The sequence below is a fragment of the Jaculus jaculus genome, chromosome 17, assembly GCF_020740685.1.
Source record: "Jaculus jaculus isolate mJacJac1 chromosome 17, mJacJac1.mat.Y.cur, whole genome shotgun sequence".
Lineage (NCBI taxonomy): Eukaryota > Metazoa > Chordata > Mammalia > Rodentia > Dipodidae > Jaculus > Jaculus jaculus.
This window is the reverse complement of record NC_059118.1, coordinates 21,444,087-21,456,368: the sequence shown is the minus strand read 5'-3', so window position 1 is coordinate 21,456,368 and position 12,282 is coordinate 21,444,087. Positions and strand designations below refer to the sequence as shown.

Genomic DNA, 12,282 nt, shown 5'->3' with positions numbered 1-12,282 from the left:
AAACTTACTGATCCAGGGGGCAGCTCTGTAATGGTGAAAAAGAAAACACCCACTAGCAGAAGAGCAAGAGCAAAAACAGGCAGCCAAATATCAGGGAACCCAGACAGAACTCAGACTGCTCTCTGCATACCTTATGCTGGAATTCCAGATCCACCTCCAAATACACCTTATGCGTGGACTCTAGGATCTGCCCATAGTGACACCTCCCTCAGTCAGCAGCTGGAGATCAATAATACAAGCTTTAATAAGCTTCTGAATCTATTGGGGGACATCCTTTCAAGCTACCACAATGGCATACTGCCTATAATTATGTAAGTTGTTAGTAAAAAGTTAAAACTGAAATAAGTAAGTATTAATTAAAAGGAGGTGAGGAAGAGAAAGACAAATACCAAGATGGCTCCCAGGTTTCTTGACTGATGGAGAAATCTAAGGAAGAATAGACTTGAGAAGGGACTTGTGAGTTCTCTTTGCACACATTCAATCTGCCACACTTGCAAGACAATGAAATGGAGGCATCAAATAGGCAAAATACAAGGCTACAAGATAATACAAGGTCACCCAGAGAAAGACAACGGACACATTACATGAGCTAACAAACCATCTTCTTACATTGCTTAGTTCTGGCACTCACAAATAATGTAAAGTCTACACCAAACATGCTGGTCCACTAAGAGCAGTGTGGGATGTGAGGCTCCCCATGAGTCATCCCAGGATGAAGCCAAGGATGTCCGCCCAGATGTGGAATGAATTCTCCCTTCCCTACTCAGGTCCTACCTGGCTACCTGAGCCTCAGAGCAGTTCCTGGCTTCCACGTCTCTAGTACGCAGGAAAAACCTTGCCTGCAAGTTGCATTCCCTCCCCTAAGGCCAGAATAAAATAACTGCAACCATACACCTCTCACCCATGAATAAGCAGACCTACAAAACTCATCCAAGGCTTCACTGAGGCTCAGCCTACCCTACCTACCACATCATTTCTATAACTGATAGAAAATTACCAAGGCCTTTTCTAAACCTTTTGATCCTCGTCTAACTAATGGTCTCAACCTTTTCCCTGTTTAGGGGCATGGCTGTGTGCAATGCTTCCTACAAGAATATTCAGGAATGCCAACACTAATAGTGTTGCTCTCAGTTTGATAAGCAACCTATTGACCTATTGGGTGTTGCATCCCAATAGAAACACCAGCACCAACAAAAACTACCACACAAACCAAGCCTCATGTCAAACTTTCGTGTGGGTATAAGACCATTACAAGGGAGAAAACACGGAGGAGACACTGTGAAAAAGAAAAGAAAAGGATCTGTGGGCAAAGGAAGTAAAGCAATGAATGACCATGACCTGGACATGTCTTGGGGGCCGTTCTGGACTAGTGAAGAGATGAGCGAGGCAAGAAAGACGTGTGTCACAGGCAATCCTATAGGTTCCTCCCTATGGGTGGTACAGGTTCCTCTTACACCAGACCTTTCTGGGTTGAAAGGTGAGCCCAAGGGAGCAAAGAATGATATACTAGCCAGTGTCTATATACGTATTGACATTTAAGCAAATGATGGACTGCCTCAAAAACAACAGGCAATGTGTAGTGATCAAAGCACAGTCTTGGGAAAGGAAAAGCTATACTTCACCCCACCAAGCAGAACTAGAAAGAGCTCTCCCACTGAGTCTTGGAAGATGTGGAGATAAATCCCCAGGTGGGCCGTTTGTTAGAGTAGGAAGGAATTCTAGATAAAGGGAGGAGTGTGTTTGGAGTCACAGAAGAAAAGCAGATGGCGTGTCTGTGACGCCATTCTCTAACTGTGTGGAACTCTTCATACTTAATAGTGCAGAGTGGGTGAGACTTTAGTCAGCATGCAGACGTTACCTTCCACAACAATGAATCACTTGGAGTTGAGAGAGTCTTCCATCTTCATTCAGGAGAGTGTCTCAGCTGGCTGCCAAGAAAGCACTAGCCCTTGCTCTTTTGTTGGGGCGGGGAGTACAAAGCATCAAACCTAGGGATCCATGTGTGCTTAAGCATTTTCTCTACCAATGAGCCAACTCCTCCCACCCCCCACAGACCTGAATACTCCTCTTGAAAGGTTATTTTCCTTCTTTAAAACCAAGTTTCAGGGCTGGGGAGATGGTTCAGTGGTTCAAAGTGCTTGCTGGGTAAACATGAGGTCCTGAGTCCAATTCCCAGCACCCACATTGAAAAAAAAAAGCTACATGGGGCCACATACACCCCAGTACTAAGGGAGTCAGAGACAGGAGGATTGCAAGGTAGAGAGCTTCACTGATCAGCCAGTCTAACTGAAAACAACAACGTAAGCTTCCGGCTTCTTTGTGAGAAACCCTGTCGCAAGTGAGATGAAGGAATGATAAGAGACACCTGATGTCCTCCCTGGCCTCCGTGTGTGTGTCTGTGTGTGTGTGTGTGTATACACAAGGCACAAGCATCTGTACACACATATGCATACCCACATGTACACACACACACATCTAAATGACTAAATAAATATTTAAAGGAAAAACAGCAGGCTGGAGGGATGGCTTAGTAGTTAAGGAGATTGCCTGAGAAGCCTAAAGACTCATGTTCAACTTTCCAGGTCCCACATAAGCAAGACGCAAGCATGCAAGGTCACACATGCTCACAAGGGGATGTGTGCATCTGGAGTTTGACTGCAGTGGCTAAAGGCCCTGGCATGCCAATTCTCTCTCTCTCTCTCTTGCATTAAAAAAAAAAACAAAAAGGCTGATCTGTTGGGCTTGCCTCAAACAAAAACAAAAAAAGGTTTCAGGCCCAGAGGGTGTTTTTGGTTGTTTTTATTTTTTTAAAAAAAGATTTTTATTTTTATTTACTGCTTTATTAGAGAAGGAGGGGAGAGAAAAAGAAGGGGTACACCAGGGACTCTAGCACTGGAAATGAACTCCAGACGCATGTGCCACCATGTGCATCTGGCTTATGTGAGTCCTGGGGAAATCGAACCTGGACCCTTAGGCTTTGTAGGCAAGTGCCTTAATCTCTCAAGCCCATCCTTTTAATTTTTCATGGTCTCTCCATGTAGCCCAAACTGGCCTCCAAATCATGATCCTATTGCCTCAACCTCTGAATGTTGGGAATACAATTGTAGTCTATCATGCTCAGAGGTTTTACATGTAGTAATGCCTATCCAGAATTTACTATTGAGCTGGAGAGATGGCTTAGCAGTTAAGGTGTTTGCCTGCAAAGCCAAAGGATCCAGGTTCAACTCCTCATGACCTACATAAGCCAGATGCACAAGGGGCACATGCATCTGGAGTTCTATTGCAGTGGCTAGAGGCCCTGACATGCCCTTTCTCTATCTGCCTCTTTCTCATTCTCTCTCTCAAATAAATAAATAAAAATAAAATACAGAATTTACTATTATCTTCTTACATGTATTCTTCCATTCATCACAAAGGACATTTTATTTGTAAACAAACAAGGTAAGAATGAGTGATTTAAACACAGACTTAGAAAACCACTAAGGAATTAATCATATAAATAGTTAATATGGTCACAGTCATGACCATGGTTTGCAAAGTTTTGGAAATACTGTCAAGGAGAAAGGTTGGCAGCCTTAAGTGTTCTCTCACTAGATTGTTGTGGGACAGAGTATAGTAAAAGGAGAAAAGTTAAAAAACACAGACAGGCCTAGGGAGGAGGCTCTGCTATTGAAAGATGCATGCTTGCCAAGCTTAATGGCTCTGGGTTCAATTTCTCAGTACCCATGGAAAACCCACTGCACAAAGTGGCCTTCATGTCAGTGGCAAGAGGCTCTGATGTACCCATTGTTTGCAAATACAAATAGTTGTTTTTATTTATTTATTTGTATTTATTTATTTAACAGAGAAAAAGGGAGAGAAAATGCGATTCCAGCCCCTGCAAATGAACTCCAGATGGGTGTGCTCCCTTGTGCATCTGGCTAATGTGGGTCCTGGGGAACCGAACCTGGGTCCTTTGGCTTTGCAGGCAAATGCCTTAACCGCTAAGCCATCCCTCCAGCCCCATCTTTATGTTAAGTGATCATTACAAGCCATTTCTGTGCAAGTCATAAGGTTGTGGACATGATTAACCTTCTTTATAACTTCAACAATCTTCCCAAGTTTAACCAAATTGACTTTGACCTAGTTTCTCCAATTCTGTGAGACTTTAATCTGCCCAGCTATAATTGGCTTTAGAGAGCAGACTCAAGTGTTATTTTTCTTCATTTCTCCATTAACTTGTACAGGAAATTAAGAAAACAGCATTATACTCACTTGAAGCTCTTCAAAGGTTACCCCAAAGTGGTAAACTGGGGAGACAACCACCTACCTAGCCCATCAGGCGTCAACCATACCAAGTCCTAATGTTCTTCTGAAGGCACAGTCTAACATTTTCACAGTAAACTGTTAGCAGCTGAGCACAGGGACGCAACCCCATCATGCCAGCACTTGGGAGGTTAGGGGATGGAGGATCAGGAGTTCAAAGCCAGTCTCAGCAATATAGAAGGTTTGAGCTCAGCCTGGTCTACATGAAACCCTGACTCAGGAATTAACTGATTAAGCTTGAGGAAAACAAAAAAAGCAGCCTACAGAACTATTTAAGCCACATAGTTTATCACTACCAATGTAATACAGTTTCAGCTCCATCCCTTTAAACTCCTCGTCTCTCCCCCACTGCAGAAGCCTGTGGCATTGCTAGGGTGACAAGCAAAAACGGCGGGCCTCACCACATGCCTCTCTGGCTGTCCACTTCAAGGTGCACATTGAGACTTGGAGACCCAGAGATTTTCCTGTGAGGGTGACACCTTGACTAAGCTAAGGAAACAGGGACCTGCACAGCTCGCTTCATGAAGACAGTCTGTATTTCCAGCTCTTAGAAAATCACAAAAGCGAAAGCCTAAAAACAGTTTCCTCTCAAATAGCAATAATGATTTTAGCGTTCCAAATTAGACATTAGCTTTTGGAGAGAAGCGTCAGGAAAGGATTTTCTTTGTGCTGGTCTCTGCTTGTATTTCCTGGAAGCATGCTTTATGAAGTGGGTCATCTCATACTACCAAGGAGAACAAATGCAGGACTCTGGTTAACACCTGCTCAGTGCTGCCGGTTCAGTTGAAGGACAATATACAAAGCACTTTATGACTCTTTCTGGTCTTCAGTGTGGTGACAGATCTGTCCTTTTATTTCACTGCGACACTTCTTAAATGAACCACTAGATTTAAATGGGCCAGACACTGCCATTTCTTCTAACCATTCAGAGCAATTATAAAGGCAGGTTTTTTAGAAATGCCTTTTTCACATCTTGTAAGGGATGGAGTGATATAAATTCCAAGCAGTATAATGAATACATGACTTTAAATGAACAGAATCAGACATTTTTTAACAGTTATTTTTTAAAAAAAATACTTGGATACCCACATGCTAGAGGCTCCTATTACAAGTTGTAGCTTTCAATTGGCTAAAAAGACTGAAAATTATAGTGCTCTTTTTCCTATCCTCCACATATAGGAAATGACTAGTTATATCTGAATGATCCTTACAGCCTGATCGGTTTAAGGGCATGAAAACAATGTTCATTTAGCAAATTCTGATGACATTGACATAACCACAATGACATGCAAGGAAGCAAGTGCATTTCTTGGACCTGCCACTCTATTTGTTGATGTACAAACTGTTTGAATATTCATCTGTAAGACACTGGAAGATTATCAAGGCATCAGAAACCTTAGCTCTGGTATGTTAGGGTAAGTCTGAATAGTCAGAAATATTTGGTTTCATTACAGAACTTTAATCTCAGGATCCAAATGTTCCAAGTTCAACTAAATCCTAACAAGCCTGTCTCCTCTTTTGAATGCCAACTATGAACAGCATTGGCTGGAACAGACCCGAGCCTACCAAAAAAAAAAACAAAAAACAAAAAAAACCCCAAAAAACAGCATGCCAGCAGAAATTAAATCACCAAGCTTACAGAACAGAACAGCCACACCCAGAAACCAGCACCAGTTACTCTGAAAGTTAAGACAATCAAAAGAATACCTGCTCTTCAGTTCTTGGATTTCTCAGCGTCGTCAAGAAATATCTCCTTATTGCATGGAGAGGATATTTTTTAAAGTGAGAGAATCGAGACGCAGGCAACAGATTCTCCATACTGAGGAAAACAAGAGGGACCTCGTCTGCCCCTCCCTCGTCAGCAACCAAATGAAGTGGCGAAACTTTGCAGCGCCTCGATGTCTTACTGATTAGTCTGTGGCTCCGCGGTGCCCCTTGGAAACAAAGCAGGTGTTGTTCTTAGGTCTTCCTCTTTGGGAGAGAGTTCCTAGAGAAAGCAGACCATCGAGTGTGGACACCCGAAGTGTCCAGAAATGCAATGCCCAAGGGCAGCAGGAGCCAGGAAGAACTTAGGGGCTGGTCCATGAAATGCAAATCGCTGAGTGGTAGCGATGTGGAGACTGTCCTATTTCTAGCAACAGCGTTCTGTTGCAAGCTATGTTAATATTAGCTAGCTGGTGACTTTCCATAGCCACAGACTCTCATGAGGTTTCCTTGTCTTTCTTCCGACAGCTTTGCTAGTTTTTAAAGAGGGCGTGACATGCGGTGTTTCAAGTTTCCTTCTAGATTTCCTATCATCATGGGCGCATGCTGACAAGCTTCAGTCGTGTCTCTGCTCTATAAAGTGTCAACTCGTTTAGCCTTGAGAAGCATTATTTGAGGGCACTTCAAAAAAAAAATGAACAAACTAGCTGACTGTTCACGGGTAGGAAGGAGTTTTCAGCAACAGCGCTGAGGACATTTGGTGTGCACTGTGTCGATGCATTATGTAACATGCCCCGTAACCAGACACTTTACATTAATGCAACAGTAGCTGCAAACAGATTCTTTTCTGAGTTAAAAGGCTTCTCGCCTTGAATTCTTATCACAAATCCACAGGCTGAACTTGGAACCATTAAGTTTCCCCCAGGCTTTGTCCTGAGTATAAGGGGGAGAAAAAAAATATTACACAGTCTTTTTCTATTATAACTCACGCTTCAAAGAGAAAAAGAAGCCGGGCATGGTGGTGCACGCCTTTAATCCCAGCACTCAGGAGGCAGAGGTAGGAGGATTGCTGAGAGTTCAAGGCCACCCTGAGACTACATAGTGAATTCCAGGTCAGCCTAAGATGGAGTGAGACCCTACCTCAAAAAACCAAAAGAAAAAAAAAAAGAAAAAAGAAAAAGAAGAGGATTAGGGAGGTATGTAGCTCGGTTGATAGAGTGCTTGCCCAGCATGTACAAAGGCCAGCCTGGCATAAACAGGGTGTGATGGCATAAGCCTGGAAGCCCAGTCAGTGCTCAAGAGGTAGAAGTAGGATTAGGAGTTCAGAGTCATTCTAGACTAAATTGTGAGTTGGAGCTAATCTGGGTTACATAAGAAAGAAAAGAAAGAGGGGCTGAGGAGATGGTTCAGTGGCTAAGGTGCTTGCCTGTGAAGCCTAATGACCTAGGTTTGATTCCCCAGAGCCCATGAAAAGCCAGACGCACAAAATGGCGCATGTGTCTGGAGTCCATTTGCAGTGGCTGAAGGCCTGGCGCGCCATATTCGTTCCCTTTCTGTCTCCTTGGAAATAAATAAAATATTTTGAAAAACAAAAGAAAGAACGAATGAAAGAGAAAAAGAGAGGGAGGGAAAGGGAGAAGGAAAGAAAGGGGAGGCAAGGAGAAAACTAAAATAAAAAAAGCATAATTTCACAAAAGAATTGGGGGGAGGACAAAAGACCTGCAGTCTTGGGGGGGATATGAAATCATAAATTTGAAAGTTCATCTGCTTAGTGAGCTATAGAGGTCACAGGGTTTTGTACACTAAGTCCTCAAACAGACTTCGTCCTTCGCTATCCTCTTCCTTCAACTTTGCAGTAGCTGGTTCACTTGACGGAAACATTAGACCACATCTGTAAGGGATATCTCACAGGGACTAGGTTGGATAACCACCAAACAGCATGTAGCTCAGAGATTTACTGCCAGGTGGAAAAAGCAGGTGTCTTACCCCTCACCTCCCTGCCCAGTGAGCACAGCGGTTTGGATGGAGGAGAGGGCGGGCACAGCCCATGTTGCAGGTGAACCGTCCCCATAGCCTCCCAAGCTCTCCTGGATGGGTCACTTGCCTTCAGGGAACACACCTGATGGCCTGAAGCAGACTGTGCCACCAGCCACGGAGCCATCTGCCAGGCTGGCTTGCGGCCCACTAGCAAGGTGATCTTCCAGGCTCACCAGGGCCAGACTGCAATTCCAAGAAGTTCATTTCCATATTGCTGCTGGGGCTGGCTCCTTGCGGGCGACCCAACACTCCATTCACCTCTCTGGGTTCAGCGCTGCATGCTTACAGAGCTGCGGCCTGTCTGCCGCTGTGTGCCAGACACAGCTGACTCTAATGAGGGCAGGGAGAAGCGCTGCGCTTATTAACTACCCGAACGCTCTGCGCATGCCAGTTCACAGCCGAGCAAAGCAAATAGCTTGTAAGGCCAGGCACGCTGGGCCAAGTGAAGACCTTGGAAAAGAAAGAGACGTGACCCCGGGGATAGTGGGGGTAACCCTCCACGTTCACCCATAGGCTGCTTCTTTAATGCTCTTAGAATAGCTGAACCTTCGGGGATGTCTTTATTGTGGGCAGAAGCCCACAGCCTGCCCAGCACCACAGCATGCCTGCTGATCAAAGCCTCTTCCCAACAAGGAGCACAAAGCTGACTTTATTTCACAGCGCTTTTCACATCTCGAGGGTTGAGGAGGGTGATGAAAAGAGAAGAGAGGGGAACAAAAACCCATAAAACAAAATTCTGTTTCTATTATATTGTGCATAAAAAAGAAATGGGACCTCAGTAAACCAAAAAGAAAAGAAAGAAATGGGCGAGGGCTAGAGAGATGGCTTAGCAGTTAAGGCATTTGCCAGCAAAGCCAAAGGACCCAGGTTCAATTCCTCAGTGCCCATGTAAAGCCAGATGCACAAGGTGGTGCATGCATATGGAGTTTGCTGTAATTAGAGGCTCTGACATGCCACTTTTCTCTCTATCTGCCTCTTTCTTTCTCTCCTAAATAAATAAATAATTTTTAAAAAAGTAAACAGGGACTGGAGAGATGGCTTAGCAGTTAAGGTGCTTGCCTGCAAAGCCAAAAGATCCTGGTTCAATTCTTCAGGACCTACATAAGCCAGATGCACATGCATCTGGAGTTCATATGCAGTGGCTGGAGGCCCTGGAAGGCCCATTCTCTCTCTTTCTCTCTCCCTCACTCCCTACCTCTTTCTCTTGCAAATATATATATATATATATATATATATATATATATATATATAGAGAGAGAGAGAGAGAGAGAGAGAGAGAGAGAGAGAGAGAAAGAATGGGTGTTCCAGGGCCTCCAGCCACAGCTACTGCAAATGAATTCCAGATGCGTATGCAGGCAAGCACCTTAACCACTAAGCCATCTCTCTAGCCCTTGAATTTTTTAAATATAAAGTTAACACTCATAATCTAGGTGTTTTTTTTTTTTTCTTTGTGGTACTGGAGACTGAACCCAGGGACTTGCACATACGAGGTAACACTCTAGCACTGAGCTATATCCCAGTCCTTTTAAAATAATCTTTATTTTGAGACAGGCCTCACTAACTTGCCCAGGCGATCCATAAACTCTTGATCCTCCTGCTCCAACCCCCTGAGCAGCTAGGAATCCAGGTATTATGCTTAATTTACCTAGCTGGGGTTTTTTGTTGTTTGTTTGTTTTTGTTTTTGTTGTTTTTTCCTGAGGTAGGGTTTCACTCTAATCCAGGCTGACCTGGAATTCACTATGTAGTCTCAGGGTGGCCTCGAACTCATGGTGATCCTCCTACCTCTGCCTCCCAAGTGCTGGGATTAAAGGCATGCGCCACCACACCTGGCTTTTACCCAGCTCTTAAAGATTCCCCCACACAATGATGGTGGTAATGTTGCGAACTAATTGTGTTTGTAGATACAGGTATTCCACATCCGAGAATTTATCTTAGTTTCTGTTGGACAGAGGTTATGATGGTCTACTTCCTCCTCTAACACCAAGATGAAGGTGAGATTTTACACACCTGATTCTCAGATAGGTGTCATAGTCAGCTCATATTTACAGTATGGGCCTTACTGCCATTGTGACCGCCACAGTGACTCAGTTGCCTTGGTGAAAGGCCGCTGACCAGAGTCCATGTGACTACAATGTACCATCTGCAAGGACCAAAAGGGCTTTCTGTCCTGCACAGTGACACAGTTAGGAGGAGAAGCAATCAGCTGGACTGCGTGCAGCTCACGCCACCCCCTGCCTCCATTCTATAGAAAAATAACCAACAGAAATCACACACCCAGAGAGGTAATGGATCAAGGCTGCAATATCACTTTGAAAGGACAGTCATGTTCTCTTCAGTTTCTAAGAATATATATATATGATCTTAAAATCAGGGAATCCTACTTTTTCATTTGGAAAGCAATACAAAAAGGCAAAGCAGTGGCAAGTGGTTGCATAGAGGGATATTCCAGTTTTCTCTTGTTCCAATGAAGAGAAGGAGAGGTGAAATGTGAGTCTGTGGCCCCTCTAGCACCATGTCCTGCACATAATAGTATTTCATGAATGCACATCTATTAAAGGAGAAAGGCAAAGGGGGAAAAATGGCACCCTAGTGTTAAAATTCAAGTTGAGAAACAGAGAAAAAAGAAAACAGAGACTATGTCTCCAGAAGACCTTTGCTTTTTTCCAAATTGCATCAGGAAACAAAAACCCCTCTAATCTCTTCCTTCCAATCAGTTGCGAGAGTTCCCATCAGCAAAATGACTCCATTCTGTGGGAATTAATCAAGCCCAGAAATAGAGTGGAGAGCAGAGAGGCAGAATAATGGAGAAGCTGCTAGCCCAGCAAAGAGAAGCCATTTTTTATTATATCTCCTATTATATATTCTACTGAGGACTCGCTTTCATCTCTCCAGATCTGCCTCTTGCTCTCCCAAGGACAGAGTTAAATGAGATCGGCAAAGTGGAGTGGGAGGCATGTCACACAGCTTGTCAGCACAAGTGATCAGGGCAGCAGGTTCCTCCTTTCTGCTCCATTAAAGCACTTCTGCAACAGGACATTTTCTTGTGCTCCCCTCCTGCTACAGAGGGAGTAATTATACTACATCTGTATACGGTGCTTTCCTTTTTGCTTTTGGTTTTGTGTTTGTGTTTTTAACTTTCCCAAAACCCACACAAAATCTCTGTATGTCCCCATTTCAACTCCAACTCAGCAACTTCGATGTTCCTAATGGTCCTCTAAGTCACAGAACTTTTGATGCCTTTTGCTTCCCAGTTAAAAGTGTCAATGTCTCAGGTTTAACAACTCAGTGCCCATGAGAGACGTGCCCTCCACTTAAGAAGGAGAAGGAGCCGGGCGTGGTGGCGCATGCCTTTAATCCCAGCACTTGGGAGGCAGAGGTAGGAGGATCGCCATGAGTTCGAGGCCACCCTGAGACTCCATAGTGAATTCCAGGTCAGCCTGGGCTACAGTGAGACCCTACCTCGAAAAACCAAAAAAAATAAAAAAAAATAAAATTTAAAAAAAAAAAAGAAGGAGAAGGAGGAGGAGGAGGAGGAGACGGGGACGGGGACGGGGACGGGGACGAGGACGAGGACGAGGACGAGGACGAGGAGGAAGAGGAAGAGGAAGAGGAAGAGGAAGAGGAAGAGGAAGAGGAAGAGGAAGAAGAAGAAGAAGAAGAAGAAGAGAGAAGAAGAAGAGAGAAGAAGAAGAGGCATGTTTCTGTGTCAGTTAGGGCCAACCATGAACATGCATCAGAATCACCTGGATGAATTCTTAAGCTATCGTTTGGTGGCTCCACCCTCAGAATTTCTAATTCAGTAGGCCTGGGGTGGAGAGTGAGATCTTGCATTTGTTTTCTGACCTGAGCTTGCTAAGCTGGGAATCGCACTCTGAGCAGTCAGGTAGAGCTGTGGCTGTAACGGGCTTGCCCCGGCGTACACACTCTATGTGCCAGAGCCCTTTGAGAACCCCCATCCCACGCACACTTGCAAATGCATCTCCCAGTGCTGATGGTTCCTCCCACCAAGGCCTATCTCTTGTAACCGCTTTTCCTTTCCATGAGGAGTTATCAAGTTTCACATGGGCCTCCCACTAAGTTCTATCCGCTCCCTGGTATCTTGACTAGATATCAGCTTGCTGTCAAACTCTCACTTAGTTTCTCTTATCATGTTGCAGTGACATTATCAGCGCAGATACTGTTGGCTCAGAGAGATCGACCCTTTCTCCAAGTGCAGGGACAAAAACCCTAGCTAG

At 44.3% G+C, this 12,282-nt stretch overlaps 1 protein-coding gene across 1 annotated transcript in view; it reads right to left on the bottom strand.

Moving 5' to 3' along the window:
- The window catches only part of Atp2c1 (ATPase secretory pathway Ca2+ transporting 1), a 149,240-nt gene extending 142,683 nt beyond the window's left edge, over positions 1-6,557 (bottom strand). Inside the window, exon 1 of the mRNA XM_045136552.1 lies at positions 6,013-6,557. Within this exon, the coding sequence (XP_044992487.1) occupies positions 6,013-6,123 (111 nt within the window). The 5' untranslated portion in view covers positions 6,124-6,557. The remainder of the gene's footprint in view (positions 1-6,012) is intronic.
- Between the last annotated feature and the right edge of the window lie 5,725 nt (positions 6,558-12,282).